Source organism: Chelon labrosus (assembly GCF_963514085.1).
Source record: "Chelon labrosus genome assembly, chromosome: 24".
Taxonomy (NCBI): Eukaryota; Metazoa; Chordata; class Actinopteri; order Mugiliformes; family Mugilidae; genus Chelon; species Chelon labrosus.
Genome location: NC_140357.1, coordinates 2839844 through 2861676, shown reverse-complemented (window position 1 = coordinate 2861676; position 21833 = coordinate 2839844). Strand labels below are relative to the sequence as shown.

Below are 21833 nucleotides of genomic sequence, written 5' to 3'. Positions count from 1 at the left end.
TAGTTCCTCTGTCTTTAATGTCAAGCTGGTTTTCATCCTGTTTCTATTGTCATCAGGATCTGGTTTATAAATTGACAGGGAGAATGTGAACACGCCAACCTCTACAGATAATGAGTCACATGCATGCACAGTGATTAGCTTGGCTACATACCTGCCACCTTTACACCCAAAATAAACTTTTAACTCTCAATAAAAATGCAAGTTAGAAGTGTGTGTTGTTCATTACTCGTCGTGTTCCTCAGGAGGGGCGTGGTGCTGACCAACAGACCGGGGATGTATGAGATGAGCATGCCAGACGACGACCAGCACACCCTGAAGCTGCAGCGGGTCAGGAGCTCAGACATCGGTCAGCTCGTGGTCACAGCCAGCAACCAGTTTGGCAGCGACCTCTGCACGATACAGCTGGCCACGGCAGGTCAGTTCAGCCAGCACCCCATGATAAATTTAGCGTTTTAGTGAGAATCCGAAGAACTTACTACTCACTACAGTCAGCAGGGGAATGACAGCAAGCTTGTCATTTAATAGCTTAAGCTATTTGTGAAGTGAATCTTCAAATGAGTGTAGTGGGTTGATGTGGAGAACATTATTTGCTCTGTGTTTGAGGCAGTTTATGTTTTTCTTTCTTGTTTTTTTCACCACATTTTCATCTGTAGAGTCTCCTAAATTTGAAACCATCATGGAGGACGTGGATGTGCACGTTGGGGAGACATCCCGACTAGCTGTTGTGGCTGAGGGGAAGCCAGATCCGGATATTCTGTGGTATAAGGTATAGAGTACACAAACTGTTATCCAAATTCAGCCCCTTAAACATCGCTTTTCACATCCATTGAGGTGAATATTAAAAACCCGATTTGGTCTATTGCAGAATGACATGCTTCTCTCCGAGAGCAACCACTTCACATTTGTGTACGACGACCCGGAATATTCCCTCGTCGTCCTCAACGCTCAGCCCGAACATTCTGGTGTGTACACGTGCACTGCGAAGAACCTGGCCGGCTCCAACTCCTGCAAGGCTGAGTTCACGGTTCACACAGGTCAGCAGTCCAGCAACGCACCAAGATACAGTTCATAGTCAGCGAAAGTCTAAAATTGCAGATTATATTCGGTTGTTCAACATACCTGTACGAGCTAGTTGTTGCCTCTAAATCTGTGCCATATGGGCGGGACTACGAGGTGTTTTGAAACTACAATACGAAACCATCTGTCACTATGCTGGCACACGTTTCCCGCCGAACACACACAACAAACACCGACGCCTGTGTTGGTGCTTGCTCCCCGCAGAGCGACAAGAAGCAGAAGAGCCGATGGAGGACGAGGGAACCATTCTGAGGAAGATGAGGCGTTTGACGGATTACTACGACATCCACAAAGAGATAGGGAGGTGAGTGTGTGCGCGCGGGAGCTGCCTCGCATTCCTCCAGACGCAGCAAGGACACCGGTGATAATGGCTATCCAAGGGTCAGGCTGTGGGAGGAAGGTGGGGGCGGTGTTGGTAGCGGTTGGGGCTCGGGGGGGGGGGGGGGGGGGGGGGGGGAGGTGTTGCACCTGCTTAACAACAGCAGACAGAATCGAGAGATGAGTCACCAGCCTGAGTGGAGTGAATACATTAGCCGACGGATGATTTGTTTTGGTCTGACTTCATGGAAACGGGCATTTGCTGAGAAGTGGTGAATATTTTCCAACCCAGAAAGCAAAGCAAGAAACGGAAGCCCAGGCAGAATGAAAGTTAATTACACAAACACAGTGCCTTTCCTTTTTCTTTCTTTGTTGTCTTTGCAAAAAGAAATGTACTAATAAATTTAAAAAGAAGGGCAAAGCTACCAGTAATCCTCACTTTGTGACTGTCGCTACAGGGGGGCCTTCTCCTATGTGAAGAAAGTGACGCAGAAGAAAGGAAAGGCCGAGTTCGCCGCCAAATTCATTTCTGCCCGGGGAAAGAGGAAAGCTTTGGCCCTCACAGAGATGGACCTGCTGTCTGAGCTGGACAACGAGAGGATTCTCTACTTCCACGACGCTTTTGAGAAGAAGAACATGGTGGTGCTCATCACAGAGCTGTATCCTTTCCAGCGAAGGCAAATGTGCTTCCTTTCAGCGATTTGTGATACCGTTGCGACAAAATCCCTTTTCCGCAGCACCTTTTTTTTATCTGCTCCGTTGTCAAACATAAGTGCACTTAAACGCGTCTCGAGGATGAGATCCAAAGCATTAATCCTAATGTCTTCTGCGGGGCCCCTCGGAGGCATCAATGAGGCAGCCCAGCTTTTTCTTTCTGACTCATCGCCGCCGAGCGGAATTAGCAAGAGATGGGATGTGTGGGAGTTTTTGCTCATTTATAATTCATCTCTCATGCACCTACCACTTGGACTGAGTCGCAGCTTTTTTTTATTATTTATTTTTTTCCTCAACTGTTGTGTGAAGATGTCACGAGGAGCTGCTGGAGAGAATGGCCAAGAAAACAACAGTGATGGAGCTGGAGGTCGGTGCGCTTCTGCTGACTGCACTGCGCTGCCATTATGTAACGCCACTTTATGGTTCATTCCCGTATGTTTCACTTTACAGATCCGCAGCAGCGTTCAGCAGCTTTTGGAGGGCCTTCGTTATCTCCACCAAAAAAATATTGCTCATCTGGATATAAAGGTATCAAATCTGTCCACTCCGATATTGTTGCCGTATAAAAATCTATTTTAAAACCTAAAGTTTTTGCGTGCAACTCCCCCCAGCCCGAAAATATTTTAATGGCCGCCCCGGGGAGCGGCAACGTGCGCATCTGTGACTTCGGGAACGCCGTGAAACTAGAAACTTCAGAGGACCACTACTGCAAATACGGCACGCCGGAATATGTCGCACCGGAGATTGTTAACCAAACTCCTGTTTCCACGGCAACGGACATATGGTAAGCCACCTGTTCTCCACGCTGCAGGCGCTACCTTGTTACCCGCAACAAAATCCAACCTCTCTTTGTGATTCTGAAAATCCACTTTTGTCCGTCCTGCTCTGCCACAGGCCTGTCGGGGTCATCACTTACCTCTGGTATGTTTTAAGCGTTTTTTTATGTATTATACAAACTCTAAACAAGTTTCCTTTAGTTTGTAATGATCCCCTTTTTTTTTTTTTTTTTTATCTTCAGCCTGACGGGGGTGTCTCCTTTCGCTGGTGAGAATGACAAAGCCACCGCCTTAAACATCCGCAACTACAACGTGGCGTTTGAGGAGAGCATGTTTTCGGACCTCTGCAAGGAAGCTAAGGGATTTGTCATCAAGCTCTTGGTGGTGGACAGACTGTAAGCGTCGTCGATGCCCATCAAACTGTAGAAATGTATTGAAATTGAGATGCTTCTCACGCATATTTTCTCTCTCTCTCAGGAGGCCCAGTGCCGTTGAGTGCCTTCGTCACCCTTGGTTCAAGGTGAGCGTCTTTCAGAAAATCGACCTTCCCCATTTATTTCTATCTCTTTTAACCTTAATGGTGACTCCTCTCTTTTTCTCCTGCAGTCACCAACAAACAAGAGCATCAGCACGGCCATGTTAAAGCAAGTTTTGGCGAGAAGGCGGTGGCAGGTAAGCCGTGTAGATGTCAGATTGGTAGACATGTATTTGGAAATCAAAGACGACATAAAAACTGATAGATTTTATCCTAATTCTTGACTAGAGCAGCCATTTTATACCAGAATAACTCCTACGTTCATGATACTTAAACAGATTTCCTAAATTTGCTTTAGGAATTAAGAACAAACAATCCACTAATTTAGATTCAATCAGTTTTTGAATCCATTTCATTTTGCTCCACAGTCATATTTAAGCATTTAATTAGACTGGAAACTTGACATATACAAATAAGAAGATTAAATAATCTCGCATTTTCTTTCTCGACCTTTTTCAGCGTTCCCTTATCAGCTACAAATCCAAGATGGTGATGCGGTCCATCCCAGAGCTCCTTAATGACTCGTGCAGCCACGTCTCCATCGCTGTGGCCCGGCATTTAAAAGAAGGCTCCCCGCCGCCCTCCTCTTCTTCTGACTCAGATGCAGATGTAGATGAGCTTCCCTTTATTCCCATGCCGCTGTCCATGGTCTTCTCTGGCTCCAGGGTCTCCCTTAATGAGATCCCTGGGGATGAAGATATCACATGGCCCTGCGTTGTCGCTGACGGGACCAGGAAATACAACATGGATGTAGCGGGTACTAGAGGAGGGGTAAAAGATGAAGAGGAAACCGCAAATGAGGAGAGGAAGGTAAAGACGCAACGAGCTCCCCTTAAAAAAGGATCGAGTGTGGAGGCCGACGAATCGCAGACAAAAGCCAGGCGAGCTACCATGAGGAGGGGCAGCTCTGCTGATTCAGCACTGCTTCTCCACATTGACCCAGAAGAGGGAAATGCAGATGAGGATTCAGAAGCAAATAACAAGAGCCTGAAAAAGGCTGTTTCCATGGAACTGCCTAATCGCAGCCCGAGCCCTGGGGCTGCGAAGTTAAGCCAGGAGGATTACGCCCTGAAACTGGAACTGATGAGGCAGCGGCTGCTCAGGGGAGGAAGCGCGGACAAAAAGATGAGCGGCCTGCGAGGGCCCCTGTTCGAAACGCTCGGCATGGACGACGAGAGGCAGACGATGTCTCTGGATCGGAATTTGAGGAGAGCCAGAGCGGGGCCGTCGACGCTCACCAGAGCAGCGTCTTCTGAGGGTCCCGGAGAGGACGTTCCAAAGACCAAAGTTTTTCGCAAAAGCGCCTCCTTCACTCAGGGGGATTCTGAGCCCGTGCCCCTGCACCGCAGGTTCGGAGCCCCCTTAGAGATCCCGTCTCTGGGCAGTGGTGGCACGGAAGGGAGGAAACTCCAGGAGGCAACTTCAATGTCTGCACTGACAGAACAAACAACACTGGAGTCTGCCTCGCCCACGGGGAAGACTTCCTTTGTACTCCCAGGACAGTTGGACCAACAGAACAATGTGAAAGACCATGAGGTTGAAGATAGGGTCACAGAGATAAGGACCAAAGCACCGTTAGAAAAGACAGATCAAGCAGAACATGAGTCTAGATCACCTTCTGTTATTACGCCGATAATTGTAATAGAGGAAGACGACGATGAAGAGGAGAGGAAAGAAAATCAGGGGTTACACATTAATGAAAACCCACCACTCGCATCCACAAGTGTTAACAAGTCCGATGCAGTGCCGCCTGAAACATCTGACCAGGTCCAGTCCAAAAACCCTCCCGCCACATCCCAGTCCACAGAAACATTACCCGAACATCCGGCAGTGTTCGCCAAAGTCGCAACTCTCGAGCGCTCAGTTTCCTCGTCATCCAGCCCCGAACTCCTCGCCACCCCTCGCCAGCCTGTGCTCAGAACAGACATAAAAGACATCGACTCGGAGGAGGTCTTTGAGGCGAGGTTTAAGAAGCGGGAGTCGTCTTTGACCCGCGGCCTCCGGAAACTGACCAGAACCAAATCGGAGGAGAAATCCCCCGTGTTGAGCCGGAAGGCAGTCGAGGGGGGCGAGGAGGTTTATAGGCCGGGGCCGAGGGGCGCGCCTCTCGAAATGGTATCTAAAGGGTTGCAGGAGAAATCTAAATCTGTTCAAGATTTAAGACGAGTCGATCAGGAACCGGGGCTGGGTCTAATCGGGAGGTTGTCCTTGCGGGCCAAGAGGTCGACGTCCGCTGAGAAGAAGGGTGAGAAACCAAAAGAAGAAAAGCAACTGAATGTGCAGGAAGCGGCCGTAAACAAGAGGGTTTCGTGGGCTATTGGTCGCAGCAAGTCCCTGGATACGAAGGAGCTGGAAGAGAAAGAGCAAAGAAAAGCAGAGGAATCCTCCGTGTCTGCTATGAGGCGCAGGTTTGAGTCCAAAGTGGCCGGAATCTCCGCCAAAATAAGGTCTCACTCGGAGGAGAGGAAGGATAAAGACACGGGGGGGAGTCAGAAAGAGCTGGATCAAAAGAATGGGAATAAGGTCCCAGACTCTCCGGTCCTGGCGATGCGGCAGAGGTTCGAAAACAAAGTGGCCGTGATAACGACTAAAATCCGCAGTCAGTCCGAGGAGAGGAAAGCGGACGCGGAGGGGAAGGGCACGCCCCTGTTCAGCCGACACCGCCATTCCCAATCCGAGGGCCGCGGACTCAAAGGAATGGGCATCCCTGAGAATCAGCTGGCGAAACAAACGGGCACTGCTGCATCCAGGGAATCCGTGGAATCCGCGTCTAGCGTCCAGTCTGAAAAAACCTCCGAGAGCGACAGGCGGTCGCGGTGGGACAGGTGGGGTTTGACGAGGGGCAAGAAAGACAAAACTCCCTCTCAGACCGATTTGCCATCGACTGCCCCTAAAGAAGACGGTTTGACAAAGAGCCAGCAGTTCGTCCGCTCGACTTCGGACTTCGCTCCGGTGTTCCACATCAAACTGAAAGACCACATCTTACTGGAGGGGGATCCTGTCACTCTCAGCTGCCTTCCAGCTGGAAGCCCACATCCGGAAATTAAATGGATGAAAGGTAACTTTTAAATCAATGATACGACAGTTAAATAAATCAAGCAGTGCTGCTAATTTGCTTTATTTTTTTTTTCTAGATCGGAAACCGTTGGAAGTGGACGACAGGGTCAAACTGATCTCCCACCCGGACGGCAGGCAGCTTCTTACGATCATGAGGTCCAGCCACAAGGACGCTGGAGTTTATGAATGCGTAGCCACCAACCCCATAGCCACAATCACTACCTCCTGTACTCTGTCTATAGCTTGTAAGTGTGGCTTTGTGTGAAGCTTTCACAGCCGTGCAGCCATCTCCATCCTGTGATAGATTTCATGTTATTGAATTATAATTGCAGTGGGAACGGCATGAATATTAATGCCGGCAGATTAACTTTGCAGTAGATTAACTTAATGGATTTTGGGCTTTTGAGATATCCATCATCCACCAAGAACAAATGAGGTTTCCTGCAATTTTCTAGAGGATGAAATCAATGCCAGCAAGTCATAGTCAAGCTTCCAAGTGTGTAATGAGAGAAGCGGTGTTTGCATTCTGCTCACAATCACAATGAGATTGCGAGGCTCCAGTGGAAAAAAATCTATTTCTCGGGCGTCAGGTGCAGTCGATAAGATTTGAAAAATGTGAAAAAATGCTTTCAACGGCGCGTCCCTCCTGAGTCATTGGCTTCATCATCCGTGCCGGTGCGCAGACCTAATGGGAAATTGCACTGTGAAATCAGCCGACGGTGTTTGCGTCACGTTCGGTTTTGTTTAATGACGAACCGTCTTCATTTGAGGGAACGGAACAGCCCGCGTTTTGTTCATTTCCATATAAATGAGTGTGTTGTTTGAAACACAGTGAAAGTTAAACATCTGGCAGAGGAAACCCCGTCTTTTTCGTTTGGGGTGCGGGAAAAAAAAGCGGCATTAAGCAAGACAACTTATTATTTATAACTTTTATGTAACCAGGCAAATAATCACTTCATTTGCCATGTCTCTCTCTATTTGTTCAACCACTCGAGGCGTCCCGAAACGACCAGGGACCCCTGAAGTTCCTCAGACTTACAAAAACACAGCCCTGGTTCTGTGGAAGCCGGCAGACACAAAATCCCCGTGCAGCTACTCTCTGGAAAGAAAAACCGAAGGTGAGCGTCGCCATTATCTTCCATCCAAAAAACTTGGATGGTTTCAAGCTCCTGAGAAGTGACAGTGTTGAAAACTCTCTTTTTTTTTTTTTTTACCATATGTGCGGCTGTGCTTCTAAACCCATAGACACCACTTAAAGAATATGAGTCAGTCCATGAGGGAGTATTGACTGTACCAGAGCTGCTGTCTGAGCTTTTTGGTGTTACGCACAATGAATCATCATTATTTCATAATGTGGTGGATAAATATGAAGCCAAATACTCAGAGTAGCAGATCTGGGGAACAATTATTGAACTTTTTGATGTGATGTTTTGCATTTTGGCCTTTGCGCTAACATTTTAAGTGAAAAAATATCACCAATGCTGCGTAGTTCATTTCATCTACATGCATGTACAGACACAATTTCATAAACTGGCCAACACTGCCATCTGGTGTTCAATGTATGAAATACAATTTTACATTTTTCTAACAAGAATCATCAATCTAATATACAAATATAAATATATACAAAGGCCTAACTTCATTGTTTAGCCTTAAAACCTGCTCTAAAATCATATAATACTCACTTTATTTCCCCGTGTGCCCTGCAGGCGACACTAACTGGTTAACTGTGGCCACTGGAATTACCAACTGCTACTACAATGTCACAGACCTGCCACCAGGGGGTGCTTTTAGGTTCAGAGTTTCCTGTGTCAACAAGGCCGGACAGGGGCCACACAGCAACTTCTCTGCTCCAGTCAGCCTGGGTTCGACAGGTAAGGAGAAAGGTTCAGCCGGAGGAGCTCCACCCGCCGCCGCCATCGTAAAAACAGCCCCCACCTCGCCTCAACCAACGGTTACCTCCTCAGTGACGGTCCCTCCGCTCAGACCGGCCCAGAACAGCGCTCCCAGGACGACGGTCTCCATCCTCACCTCAGCCTCCTCTTCTCAGAAATATGCAGTCTCCCCATCTGCATCCTCTCTTCAGACTACATCTCTGTCATCTAAAGTGGGGGCCGCGCCCACTCCTGTGTCGCCATCTGCAGGTGCAACAGCAGAGGGTGCTCGCAAATTAAGCTCCACTCTTCCTCCTCCGCCCGCAAGCAAGGCACCTCCGCCTTTCGTCGTCCCCAAACCCCAGAGTCCGGTAAACGTGGTAACCCCCATGACTCAAACCCCACCCATATCCCCCCCACCTCCTCTTGTAACCCCGCCTTCGACCCCCACAAAACCAGCAGTGGCCTCCGTGCCCACGTACGTCCCCACAAACACCACCACCGCTCGCGTGGCCCCGACTCCAGTGTCCTTTTCCCCTCCAGTACTCCAGACGTCCAGTCTGAGCCCCATCGGCGAAGGGGCCAGTACCCCCGCCAGAGGCACTCCATCTGGACGCGCTACGCCCTCCACTGCTCTACGACAGGGGGTCCCACAGAAACCATACACTTTCCTTGAGGAGAAAGCGAGGTGAGACAGTGTTGTTTAACCTGTTGTTATTAATTTCTGTCTCTGAGGGATTTTATTCAGCAGATTCAAAACCTTTTTATATTTTTTTTTGACAGGGGTCGGTTCGGAGTCGTCCGAGAATGCAGAGAGAACGCGACTGGTAAACTCTACATGGCCAAGATCATTCCCTACAGTCAGGAGAACAAGCAGGAAGTGCTGAAGGAGTACGAGATCCTGAAATCGCTTCACAACGAAAAGATCATGGGTTTGCACGAAGCCTACGTCACACCACGCTACCTGGTCCTCGTGGCCGAGTACTGCACCGGCAAAGAGCTGCTGTACAGCCTCATAGACAGGTAGGACGGTGGTTGATATAAACCTCAGAGCTAAACCGTAGATTTTCATACCTTCCCTCACCTCCTTTTTTTTTTTCCATTCACGCCAGGTTCCGCTACTCTGAGGACGACGTGGCGGGCTACCTGGTCCAGATCCTCCAGGGAATCGAATACCTCCACAGCCGCCGCGTCCTCCACCTGGACCTCAAGCCCGAGAACATCATGGTGAACAACCTGAACGCCATCAAGATCGTGGACTTCGGCAGCGCTCAGAGCTTCAACCCCCTCAACCTCAAACACCAGGACTCAGGAGCAGGAACGCTGGACTACATGGGTGAGGAGAAGCACCAGGATAGAAGCACATAATATTACTTACTTAATAAACAGTTTTATTAATCCGTCTGTTCATTTTTCAAAACTTTTCTCTCTTGACAAATGTGGCCCAAGCTCCTGAGATGGTGAAAGGTGAAGTTGTTGGTCCTCCAGCAGATATCTGGACTGTTGGAGTTGTCACCTTCATCATGTAAGTTTCATCTATTTCAAACAACTTTACTGATTTATTTATTTGTTTTAATGATGCCACATTTTTTATTTTTTTCAACAGGCTTAGCGGTCGACTACCCTTTGAAGATAAGGACCCCCAACAAGTTGAATCCAAAATCCTCATGGCCAAGTTTGACCCAACTAAACTGTACCCAAATGTGTCCCAAAGTGCCTCCGCCTTTCTCAAGAAGATGCTGAGCAGTTACCCATGGTGATTTGAAACAAGAGTCGATTATAGACGATCTTTTTGAGAAAGAAAACAGCTAATAATTCTGCGTATGTGTGTGTTTTCAGGGCTCGTCCGACTACACGAGACTGCTTCACGCTGGCCTGGCTGCAGGACTCCTACCTGATGAAGCTCAGGAGACAGACCCTCACCTTCACCTCCAGCCGGCTCAAGGAGTTCCTGGTGGAGCAGCAAAGCCGCCGCACAGAGCTCGCCACCAAGCACAAGGTGCTGCTGCGCACCTACCAGGGCTCACCGCAGTCCCCCGCATCCGGGACCGCGCCGCATGTTCCCAGCCCAAAGTGAGGTGACGGTGGAAACACTAGCACCGGGCGTAAAACTGCAGGGCTAGGTGTGCCCTAAAGAAAGCGAAATAACAACTCCTTTGCATCTTAAGAGCTCCTCTGTGAACCAACGCTGCATGAAAAAATGTCAGCCTGCCATGTGAGGCACAGTTAAACACACAGGGGGACGGGCAGAGTGATGGATATGTCCAGAAAAATCACACAGGAGTGTTATTCTGGGATAATTCAGTGGGATTCTGGCAAGAAACAAAATCCCAAGAAACAAGAAGCAGATGTGTTTATTGAATCGATGAAAGTATAAAGGATGGTCTTTGGTTTCCTTTGATTGCACAATTTCTCCATCACATTGTGAATTCAGAAATTGCACATTATTATTTGGTTCTCTGCACGGAACATGTGTGTCATTACCCGCGCCACGTCGTTCTTGTCACTAAACTTAGTAGTAAACAACTCATGTGAATGTACCTTGATTTAAGCTGCTAACTTTTTTTTGTTTTTGTTTTAGCATTGTAGTCTCACATTTTAAAACTCAAAACCAAAAATATTCTTTTTTTTTCCTTTAAAAATTGTTTACTTTTTCATGTTAATTTATTTGCATGAGTGTGCGCGTATGTTTGTGTGTGTGCGTGCGCGTGTGTGCACGAGCATTTTGGAGTCACTTTTTGAATTAGCATCATAAAAATGTAATAAAAATAAGGAGTGTCTTTGTGATTGGTGTTAAGAATCAAACATGAGATGTTTTAGGGTGAGCTAGGATTGTGGTACAACTTCTTGTTCTGTGGTTAAGACTCAAATCTAACTGTAATACAACCAAAAGCGGTCAGCAATGTAGATAAATAACATTTTACCTGGAAAAAGTTACTGTGGTTTGTCAGTATTACCCATCGGTCGGTCAGATCACCCAGTCAGTGCCTAAAACGGATTCAAGTCCAAAACGTCTATGTCTCCATTGGTTCTAAATCACGATCGATCACAATATTTGGACGGCAGATTGTTCCATGCATCCGTTTCTACATGCATCCACTTAACGGTCCCTGTAATAATAGAACGTCTCGTGTACTGCTCTATCACAGTGTTCCTTTTTGTATGAATTTGGACGGTTGAAGATTTGTAAATGTACCTATTTGCGGTGTTTATATGTGGAAACAGTTGAAGATGTTTTTATGAGATAGTATGTAATAAACTATTGATACAATTGGGAATATTCTTGATTATCTGGGTCGAATGTTGTTCTGGTCTTCACACTTATTGACACTTGAGATTTCTCCCAAATCCATTTTATTCTTTATTTTTTTTGACATGATGGGATTTTTGTGAAAAAATATTAATAATAATAATAATAATAATAAAAAATAAAGCTTGTGTACCTAAATATATTCTGGACAAAAAAAGTATCTTTAAAATAATAATTATTAGTTATTTTTATTGTTGTTCTCTTTCCACTTAAGTAATTTAAGGCTAATCACAAACAATGTTACTACTGTAGCATAACGTACACAGTAGAACACGGACGGCACTTTTGCGACGCTCCCTGACTTCAGGCAGTTTCAAGGGGACCCAAACTGGGCGTTTCTTTGCTGCTGCTTCTTCAAAAAAAGGAAAAGTTAAACTCCGGGGCAAGTTTTTTTTTTTTTTTTTTTTTTTTACTGACAGCGATAATTACAACAAGACTACCACGACGACGGCGACTGTAGTAACCTACACCCACATACCGTACACGTAAAGCTACCGGTGAAAACGTAGCTAGCGCTGTGGCTGCAGCGTCATGTAACACCCTTTAGCTAAAGTTAGTGAGTTTGCTTTGCTATTTGTAGCTTTTAAATAAGTTACCTTTATCGTCTAACACCGACTCGTTTAAGGTGGTTTATCGGTGCAAAAAGTGTGATATATATCTTTAGGTGTTATCTAAGGAGGGTATATTTGACGAAAAAGAGTCCGGTTTAGCTAGCCCGCTAGCTTAGCTAACTTTTGAGTAACTTTAAGGGACCGTCGTCAAAGTTGCAGACGCCAGCACAGGGAGTGTCATACGCGGGCCGTTCCCTTCCTGCGCCACTTTAAGCGGAATGGGAAGCCTTGAAACCTCCATGTTTGTATCTTGAAATTGCGAGCGGAGTCGAGCACCATATTGAATCAAAGTTGCCAGCTCCTTGTCAAACGCTTCAGAAGTCCCCGACTTCCAACTTTAGCGCGTATCCGAGGAGCGGACACCCGACCGTCGTGAAGTGGACGCGCCGCGGCCCCGGACTTGTTGCGATGTTTCCCCGGGGCGTTTCGGCGTTGTTCTCGTGCCTGCTGCTGAGTTAACGCTCCACCGAGTCGGCGAAACAATCTCCCTCAACTTTAAAAGAGTGAGGTCAGCACCGTGGACCAGACCTGGATGTGATGGACCACCCGTCCTCAATAATCACCCAAGTCAGCCGGGATGAAGAGGGGGGCAAAGCCGCAGGAGAGAGGGGTGAGTGTCTTTTTTTTTTTTCTCTTTTTTTTTTCTTTTTTTTTTTTCTCCTCTACCCTCTGCTGCCAAAAAGTTTTGCAGCTGCTACTTTCTGAACTCAGAGCCTGCGCAGTAATCTCCTTACACCACATTACAGCCGAGCCTGCCGCTCATAAAAGCCACCAGAAAACAAATAAAAAAAAAAAATTAAACTTTTATTCTACATAAAATATGTCTGTGGCCCCTTGGGAAGGAAATGACGTGCAAATGATTGGTGAACACTTAACAGAGGCATAAACTATTTATAGATCAACTTTAAACCCATAAAAGAACACAAAACAACAACAGCAAATCTGTTTCTTATCACATTTGCATTAAATCTAATCATAAATTAAAGCGTGATCCAATGCTGTTTATTACAGTGGCACTCCTTGCTTCCTAGTTTCCGCAATGCAACCCTTCACATTTTTATCAGCCCGCCTCGTCAGCATGCTTTTCTGCCTGCCACTGTACACAAACCTGGTGAGATACTGGCGCCAAAAAATGCAGGTTACTGAGTAATCAGGCGAGCCCGCCGCTCCTCAGAGACCTGGCCACGGCTGCAAGGTGAGGGCCCTGCACATGTTCGGACCTTAAAGGGTACACGGGGGGGGGGCCCTCTTGTAAATGTGTAGTAGCCTGATCTATTGCATAACCTTACCCCTCCACCCACCCCCGTCCACCCACCCCCACGAACATGTTTGCACACTGTGGCCCCACAGCTCAGCCAGCCAACACCAAGAGAGCCGTGACAGTCGGGTTAGTTTCTGTTTCGCGGCCCAGATCAGGTTGCATTTCCAGGGTTTTTACTTTTGTTTTTGTGCTGCGGAAGAGTGCTTCAGCTCCTCTGGGTTCGTCGGCTGATGCATAAATCAAGTCGAGATGTCGTCATCGTCATGAGTTAGTCTATAAATAATAATAATAATAATCCCCTGGACCGGTAAGGCGGTGTTAGGGATCAGGTGGCGTTCGATCTGCTTGTTTATATGTTTTAATAACTTGTAAATTGTAGTTTCGGTTTCGCGCGCGTTAAAAAGCTACAGGTTGACCTTTTCTGAGCTCTGTTTGTGATCGATGGCCGGCGTCCCTTGTCGTGGCGTGTACGCAGAAGCGGAGGATCGTGGGAATCCGACCGGCGCGGAGGCAGTTGGAAGGCCGGCCCGGACTGGATGCGGAACGTCCGCGTTTGACTGCAAGAAGCGTGAAGCAAAACGACAGAGCGGGCGCAAATATGTGCTTCGCGCAGGTTTCCGTCTCGTCCCCCGTCCGCCTCAGACTTAGGCGGATGGGCCCCGTTCTGCTTGAGGTTCCTTCCCCCCCTGCCGGTGGTTTAAGTGCTCTAGGTTCTCCGAAGCACCTTCAGACAGGTTGGGTCGTTACTGAATCGAAAGAGCTTGAACCAAGCGAGTGGCTTAGATTTTTGGGTCCTATTATTGAGACGGGAAGCGTCCGTGGCACTAGAGAAGTGGCAAATGTTGAGTCCTCGCATTCGCGGCTCATTTGTTAGCATCAGATGAAGCCACTAGCCACCTTCTACAGATTAGTTGCTGTAAATGTAGTGGCACGGTTAAGAAAGAAACACAATATGTTCAATATTTGTATTTATTGAAAGTCACATCATGATTGCAGACCTCTTATATACATTATAATATCTATTTAATCAGTCTACAGTCGGTTTTTGCGTTGTTTAAGCTGCCTTAGTTATCTCTGTGATCATTGTGGCACTGTTGCTTCTGTAACATATTGAAGACTCCTCCTTCAACCCACACTGTAAACCTGCTAGAAGTGCAGCTCTCTGCATAGTCAACCCGTCTGCATGTTTAATGTTTCTTTCAACTTAAAGAGTCTGCTTTTTATCAACTTTTTTTAATTCGTCTCTTTTCATTGCAGAGTTTTATCGTCCCCTTAAAAAAGCCAAACAGCTGTTTTGCCAGCAGGCTCCTTGTCGCCGATCTCATTTAAATACACTGTCAGCTCTGCCTTGATCGCTATCAGAGACGTGTGCCAATAGAAACGAAATAAGCTCATCAGAGAGGCCTCTGCCGTTTGACGGCGCGGCGGCCACGGATGCGTCGTCCGGCCAGCCGAGCTGCCGCAGAGGCAGAGCTGATCACAAACGGGAACGCCGATTGCAGGAGATCATTGACAGGCTTTAAAACGCATCCCGGCCCGAATTAACTGATAAGGCGTCTCATCGCGTGTGGCTGATGTCATGCATGCTTAAAGCGGCAGCATTCCGTGAATTATTCATTTTTTTTTTTGGTAATTTGTCGGACAGGATGTAACATGCGGGCCATTTTTTTACTAACTGCATTCACCGTGGACGTTCTGGTTAACGACTTACCTGGGAGTTGTTCTGATCTCAACTTTTCAGAGGCGTCATTTGACGTGACACGTGAAGCACAGTTCCCAAAACCTGAAGGAAACGCCGTCTAAAACTTTAGTTCCTACCGTTAAATCAACCGTGCTCATAGGGGCTTGTTAAACAGAAAAGATCTAGCTCCGTCCATACACTTGCAGTATTTTTATGCTCTGCTTGTTTCACTTAGAAATATTTGTAGTGGGGAAATATACAAGGGTTACCGAGGCGACCAGAGCCTGGGACGTCCGCTAGTGACTAACAGTGGGCTGCAGGGCTCTGTTAAAGTCGATAGCGATAAACGCAGCAGCATCTGTTGAGTTTTAGAAACGTTGGAGCAAACGTCACAATCACAATCTGCGTTAGAAACCGGTTTTTAGAAGAAGAAGAAGAAGAAGAAGTTGGCTGCAAGGTGTTTCATAATCCGTTTTTATTGTGGCGGTATAAAGAGCCGCACAAGACTTCCAGCCCTCTCAGATGTCATTATCCGTTGCGCAATGCCGCCGGAGAAGCAGCTGATTGGTGCTCGGGTTAAGTCGGCGTGCGGCGTGACGACACGCTCCAGAGCGGCCATGGGACCCGGTGCTGATAAATATAAACTAGAGGAGGAACATCGGTTTAATTTTAAACCTTAGCTCAGCTCCTCTCCTTTCATGACTCACCGGTAGTTTAGGAGGTCGGCCTCGTAATGTAGATACAGATTAACACATGGGCTGTGTTGTGCCTTACGTAGTCACATTTTTTTCCTGCTGAAGGTGTGATGAAAACGTAAATACTGAATCAAGAGGACGTGGGAGTGAGCAGTGGGAAATGTGAGGGCATGAGGGAGCGAATGGACACACCAAAGAATTTCTTCTTCCTGTTGTCTCAGGTCACAGTTCATGTTGTTTTTTTTGTTTTTTTTTATAAGATTAAGTTCGACAAATTAGGATTAGCCCTGCTTTGGAGATAGCACCTGATTCCCCGCGGGGGCGACGCGGACAGGCCCCGCTCGGGTTCCGAACCAGCGCGATCTCGAAAGCGGCTTCCTCCGCTGATACCCGTCTGTTTCCTCTTCCTGTTTTGGCCCGGGCGGAGAGGTCGGACGGGGCTTGAATCCGCAAACGGGAGTGGGAGAGGGAATGAAAGGGGGCGCGGGAGACGGGACAACAGAGGGTTGTGTGTTGGTAACGCGGTCACGTCCGGGCAGACGGAGAGAGAGAGAGAGAAAGAGAGGGAGTAGGGTGCATAAAGGGACAGAAGTCCGGCGCGGGACAGAAAAGTTTTCCCTGAGAGCTGAAATCATGATAAAAATGCAAAATAAAATAAAACTCTTGGGGGGAAAATTTATTGCAACACACACAACCTAATTCTGGATTATTGACGTGTGTACTTCTTTAAAACTGAAACCGATACTATGTTTTGTGTCAAAGTAAAACCTAGTCATTTATGTATTAAACACATAAAAGTTTTATTTTAGTATTCTACTCTTCTTCGGCTTTAAGTTGGTAAATTAGCAGCTAAATTACAGCTTACATTAACTTGCATATGTGCTGTTTTGACGGCGGGACACAAATTAGGACTAATCCTAATTTAACTGGGAGCTGTTTTGCATGTAAATAAAAGATAGTGGATCAAAACAAGGGACGGGCTTCGAATTCCTGTCCGGCTTCGCAGGTGCAAGTCACGCCACAGCGACTGACGGCAGGGCAGTCCGGTTTATTTAGCACGGATCAGTTGGAGCTGAAAAAGAAAATATCACGGCCGTGTGGGTAAATAACACGCGTGCCGAGTCCAACTTGTTGCTTTTATTATGTCAGGTTGTTAGCACCTGACCGGTAACGCCGAGCAGGCTCCGAACAAACATAAAAAATATCAAAATGAACCGTTTTCTTTAGCGTGCCACTGTATTTCTAGTTGTTAAATCAGATTTCAGAGCATCCAAACGTCGCGTGCAATTACGAGCGGTCATATGACATCTCTGTTTAAAGCTCCCTGAGTGATAAAGTGTTGAGTGTCCATTGGTGGCGGATGAGGCTGTTTTCTGCTGACTTCAGAGAGGCGGTTATGCAAGCGCCCCTTGGCAGCCACGTGTATTTCCAGGAGCGTTTGTGCACATGACAAAAGTATGAGGATGTACTTTTTTTTTTTTTTTTTTAAGTGTTTATACAGCCACTGACAAGATGGAGGTATCTGTTAGGTGGCACTGAGCCAGGATTAGCCACTTTGTTTCATTTAACACAGGAACATTTAGCACGTTTTGGAAGTTTTGGGGGTTTTAAAACAAGCTTCTTCTTCTTCTTCTTCTTCTGCAGGTTCCTCACCTTCTCTATCCTCCAAGAAGCCCAGGAGCAGAGGCCTCTTCTCCAGCCTCTTCTGCTGCCTGTGCCGGGACCAGCCCGAGCCGGCGCCGGTCAACAACAACGCTCCGCTCTTAGTCGAAGAGAACGGAACCGTCTCGAAGGTGCGTTAACTTTGACAAAAAAAGAGCCGCGGGCCGCTTTCTCCACCCTTTCCCCGTTGTCATTTTTCCAACTTTGAATCCCCTTGTGTTGTCAGAACCAGGTGAAACCGCTCCTTCCTCAAGCGAAGTCGAAAGACTCCGGGAAGATCTGCGTGGTCATAGATCTGGACGAGACGTTGGTTCACAGCTCCTTTAAGGTGAAGTATGTCGCAGAGCCGCGCTAACACGGCGTCACTGGGCAGTTATGAAACGCTGCTTGTTGTCGGCTTTGACCGTGACATTTCTCCTGTCGCTTGAAAATGCCAGACCTAAACTAGTTTTTTAATCCTCCGGTGTTTACGTGTCGCGCTGGTTCACATCTCGTCTTCTCTGTCCCTTTTGCCAGCCTGTGAACAATGCAGATTTCATCATTCCTGTGGAAATAGATGGAACAGTACACCAGGTAACGCCGCCGCTCCTTCACCCTTCTCTAACTGTCGAGTGTAGAAGGTGTTTAAGGGATCTGGGGACGGCTGCTCTGAGACTGACGACGCAACTCTGGGTCTGGGCCTGATTCAAGTAATCCAGGATAGGTTTGTTCAGACAAGCACAGCCTATTCCGGATGACTTGGTTCAGGAACGCTGCCCTCAGCCACCGACGGAAGGAAACGTGGAGGAGGAGGAGGAGGAGGAGGAGGAACTTCAAGGAGCCGTCCAATTGAGATCTTTACTTTTTGATATAAATGTCCATCAATCAGTGATATAAATGCAAATCAGAAGCCTCCTCGGGGCGCTTCTGATTTGCAGAAACACGTGAATGAAGCCGGGTTTAAAGATTCCTGTGTGTTCCAGGTGTATGTCCTGAAGCGGCCCCATGTCGACGAGTTCCTGAAGAGGATGGGGGAGCTCTTCGAGTGTGTCCTGTTCACCGCCAGTTTAGCCAAGGTTATTACTATTTATGCAGTAGAACATCATGTGTGCCAATAATGCATGCATAAGGAGTATTATTAGTCGACAGATTAGTCGAATTCTTCAACGTATGATCATCAAAAGCATTGCAGAGTAACGTTTCGAATCCACCGCTTCAGTACGCAGACCCAGTCTCCGACCTCCTGGACAAGTGGGGCGCGTTCCGCTGCCGCCTTTTCCGGGAGTCGTGCGTCTTCCACCGGGGGAACTACGTCAAGGACCTGAGTCGCCTGGGCCGGGACCTCAACAAGGTCATCATTGTGGACAACTCCCCTGCCTCCTACATCTTCCACCCGGACAACGCGGTGAGTTACTCAGCACGGGAGTCGCAATGACTTTGAGCGTGGCGGCGAATCGGGGAGTTGCTCACCTCCCTGACGCGAGATAAGTTTTAGCTGTGAAAACATGCAAATGTGTTAAAGTTAGCTGGCCGTGTGGACGCCAGAGTAGTGCGGCAGGCTTGTGGAAGCGATTACAGGATAAAGGGTGTGTTTTTTTCCAGGTGCCCGTGGCCTCGTGGTTCGACGACATGAACGACACCGAGCTGCTGGACCTCATCCCGTTCTTCGAGAGGCTGAGCAAAGTGGACAACGTCTACACAGTCCTCAAGCACCAAGGGACGACAAGCTAACGGACTCTTTCATCTCAGCTCTGAACAAAAACGGCCTGAAAATAAATACACACGCACGCACACACACACACACACACACACACATATGCAGCAGCAGCAGCAGCAGCGAGGCTCCAGCACCAGCTCCAGCTATCACTGCCCACCAGAACACAAGCTGCTTCACAGCTGGCAGAGACTTCACCTCCCCAGCGTCAGACCAACATCACGTTTGGGAGCTTCCAGTGACTTTGACAGCGTCGACACTGCCACCTCCTGGCCAGACGGGGACGTTGCCTTCCGAATACCAGCTGACGCGAGCGAAACGGACGAAATGATTCGATGTTTAATGTCGCTGAACTTGCAGTAGAGTTAACAAAGCTGATGACCTGAAGCCGTGAATCCTCTGGACTGGGTACTGGACATATCGAATTTTGCAGGATTTTGCAGGAGACAAAGTGGAAAGGAATCTTCTTTTTGGAAGGGTTTACGTGCAAACTAACTTGATGGACGTGGATACGTACTGTAGGAGTCTTTTTAAACGTTTTTTAGGAGCAGCATTATCTCCTGATTCCGTCACACTATGTGTCATGAGATCCTCGGGCGTCGTTTTTTTTTTTTTAGAGCGGTCGGATGTTTTTGAATAATCATGGCAGTGTTATGAAGAAAAAGGGGGTTGTAATGTCAGATATAATCAGGAGTTGTTGAATTCACTAATAACAAATGATTGGACAGCACTTTAAAAGTATAGTGTGTAGTCTGTAGTCACTGCAGTGTGTAAATTGATTTGTATACCATCTTAAAAACATTTCACAGTAAGGTTTTGGCTTTTGGTATTAGTATATATATAAAAAAAAAAAAAAGAAGAATGAGACATTTTATAGAAGCCTGCAGTGTTCTTCCCCAAACGTGACACTAATTTATGAATATCAAACCGTCTGCGCATGAAAGCGATATATCTGCACCCGCGTTGACCCGGCAAAGATGAGAGGACCAGGATTCCTTAACCCCGACCTTGATATGGGCCACTGCGGCTCCCTTAGCGTCCAGTCCCTTGTTTTAAAGCCGCACACGAACCTTGAATTTTTTTCACTGCTTTTACAGACTTTTTATTTGAGCGGTTAAAGTTGTATGATGCAAAAAATAAGTTTGGTCAGTTTATTTTTTTTTTTGTTTTTGTGTGTGTTTTTTTTCTGAAGCGGTACACACAAGGCTGGAAACAATTACAGGACCCTGTAATAAAATGTGTGCTGAAGGGAGGAGCTGACACGAGGATATGTGAGGACACAAAACAAATAAGTGGTTTAATTGAGTCCAGATTGGAAAAAGAAAAAAAAAAAAAAATCCACCCTCAAATATTTCAACACTATTAATACATTATATATATATTGTTACTTAATGATGATAATTCCAGTGCAGCTACAATGGTTTAATAGTTCTAAAAGAAAATCAATTAGTTTTTATCTTACATTATTAGTATCCTATAATTGCAATTATGTAAAACCCAGCAATTGCTCAATGCTTCAAGGTTCAAGAAAGGCATTCTGGGAAATGTAGGTATTGGAACGCATGTGGCGCAAACTCTTCTTAATGGCGCCAGGAGCAACGTGACCGCTAATAGACTTGTGTCGTCTCCCTCATTTGCGTTGACAATGCCACGCGTCGACAGCGATGAATGAAAGCCTCCGTCGTCCAGTTGGAGCAGGGATGACAATTAAATCGGCCGCATCACATTTTTTATTTTTTTTATGTTTTAACATATTCTTGTCAATCAGATTAGCCTTTTTTTTTTAAAAATAACATTATTTTTTATCAAATTTTTCCCAGGAGATGTCCTCTGATATGATATATACCGCATGTTTTCCAACGGGGAAACATTGTTCTTGCGATTTTAACGCAAGGCCCGGTGGGTTACCTCATATATTAGCAGGTAGAACATGGTTCAGAAACACCAGCAAATGTTGTCGGCACATAACAGGGTAACTATTATCAAGACGCATGTAAGCCATGACCACGTGCCTCGACAAGATTCAGTTTAGGAATTCAGCGCAAAGTGTGACGAGTATTTATAGGAACACTCGGCCATTTTTTTGTTTTGTTTTTTCTCTTTTTTTTTTGACATTTGATTAAACATAAAGTATTGTGTCACAATACGTGGGCCCATTCGCTGATACTGTACTTCTTACACATTCAGTAGATATGTATATGTTGTTTTGCACAGTAATAAAGCAAACAAATTTCATTAATATATGGAATATTCATGTTACTGTACTCATGATTCAGTAGATGTAACCTAATTTTGTTGTTTTATCATACCAAATTATGTATGACCTGTATGTAACAATGCCATTTTTCCCCCCCCATAAATGCTAAAAGAAAGATGCTTCAAGTTCTGTTTTGTTGAGCATTTCTTTAAGGAAACTGTGAAAAACAAACAAAAAGCTGTTAGTTTATAGTTAGTAAAATATTTACACTTGATTAAATGAGCCAACACAGAATGAGTTATTTTAAGACATATTTTATTACATGCTTATGATGTAGAAATGTGTCTAAATTTAATTACGAAATGTACTCAC

General features: G+C 46.5%; 2 protein-coding genes across 2 annotated transcripts in view; both read left to right on the top strand.

The window, feature by feature from the left end:
* LOC311509256 (striated muscle preferentially expressed protein kinase-like) overlaps positions 1 to 10721 on the top strand; it is a 35111-nt gene extending 24390 nt beyond the window's left edge. Inside the window, exons 20-40 of the mRNA XM_084574382.1 lie at positions 243 to 415; positions 654 to 766; positions 866 to 1034; positions 1282 to 1381; positions 1854 to 2054; positions 2419 to 2476; positions 2560 to 2637; positions 2721 to 2893; positions 3004 to 3030; positions 3128 to 3280; positions 3363 to 3405; positions 3492 to 3557; positions 3880 to 6478; positions 6555 to 6722; positions 7473 to 7595; positions 8187 to 9039; positions 9135 to 9374; positions 9464 to 9687; positions 9801 to 9876; positions 9958 to 10107; positions 10191 to 10721. Of these exons, the coding sequence (XP_084430508.1) occupies positions 243 to 415; positions 654 to 766; positions 866 to 1034; positions 1282 to 1381; positions 1854 to 2054; positions 2419 to 2476; positions 2560 to 2637; positions 2721 to 2893; positions 3004 to 3030; positions 3128 to 3280; positions 3363 to 3405; positions 3492 to 3557; positions 3880 to 6478; positions 6555 to 6722; positions 7473 to 7595; positions 8187 to 9039; positions 9135 to 9374; positions 9464 to 9687; positions 9801 to 9876; positions 9958 to 10107; positions 10191 to 10428 (6025 nt within the window). The 3' untranslated portion in view covers positions 10429 to 10721. The remainder of the gene's footprint in view (positions 1 to 242; positions 416 to 653; positions 767 to 865; positions 1035 to 1281; positions 1382 to 1853; positions 2055 to 2418; positions 2477 to 2559; positions 2638 to 2720; positions 2894 to 3003; positions 3031 to 3127; positions 3281 to 3362; positions 3406 to 3491; positions 3558 to 3879; positions 6479 to 6554; positions 6723 to 7472; positions 7596 to 8186; positions 9040 to 9134; positions 9375 to 9463; positions 9688 to 9800; positions 9877 to 9957; positions 10108 to 10190) is intronic.
* A 1371-nt stretch (positions 10722 to 12092) lies between these two features.
* ctdsp1 (CTD (carboxy-terminal domain, RNA polymerase II, polypeptide A) small phosphatase 1) lies at positions 12093 to 21761 on the top strand. The gene is made up of 7 exons (XM_084574233.1): positions 12093 to 12882; positions 17554 to 17702; positions 17798 to 17899; positions 18088 to 18144; positions 18534 to 18626; positions 18770 to 18955; positions 19153 to 21761. The coding sequence occupies exons 1-7, from the start codon at positions 12810 to 12812 to the stop codon at positions 19279 to 19281; spliced, it is 789 nt and encodes a 262-aa protein (XP_084430359.1). The 5' UTR covers positions 12093 to 12809; the 3' UTR covers positions 19282 to 21761.
* The last annotated feature ends 72 nt before the right edge of the window (positions 21762 to 21833 follow it).

Excerpts from the sequence above, each read along its gene's own strand:
- ctdsp1 (XM_084574233.1), top strand. The coding sequence starts at position 12,810 with ATGGACCACCCGTCCTCAATAATCACCCAAGTCAGCCGGGATGAAGAG. Across the intron at positions 17,703-17,797 it reads AGAACGGAACCGTCTCGAAG|AACCAGGTGAAACCGCTCCT; the intron begins GTGCGTTAACTT and ends TTGTGTTGTCAG. Across the intron at positions 17,900-18,087 it reads TGGTTCACAGCTCCTTTAAG|CCTGTGAACAATGCAGATTT; the intron begins GTGAAGTATGTC and ends CCCTTTTGCCAG.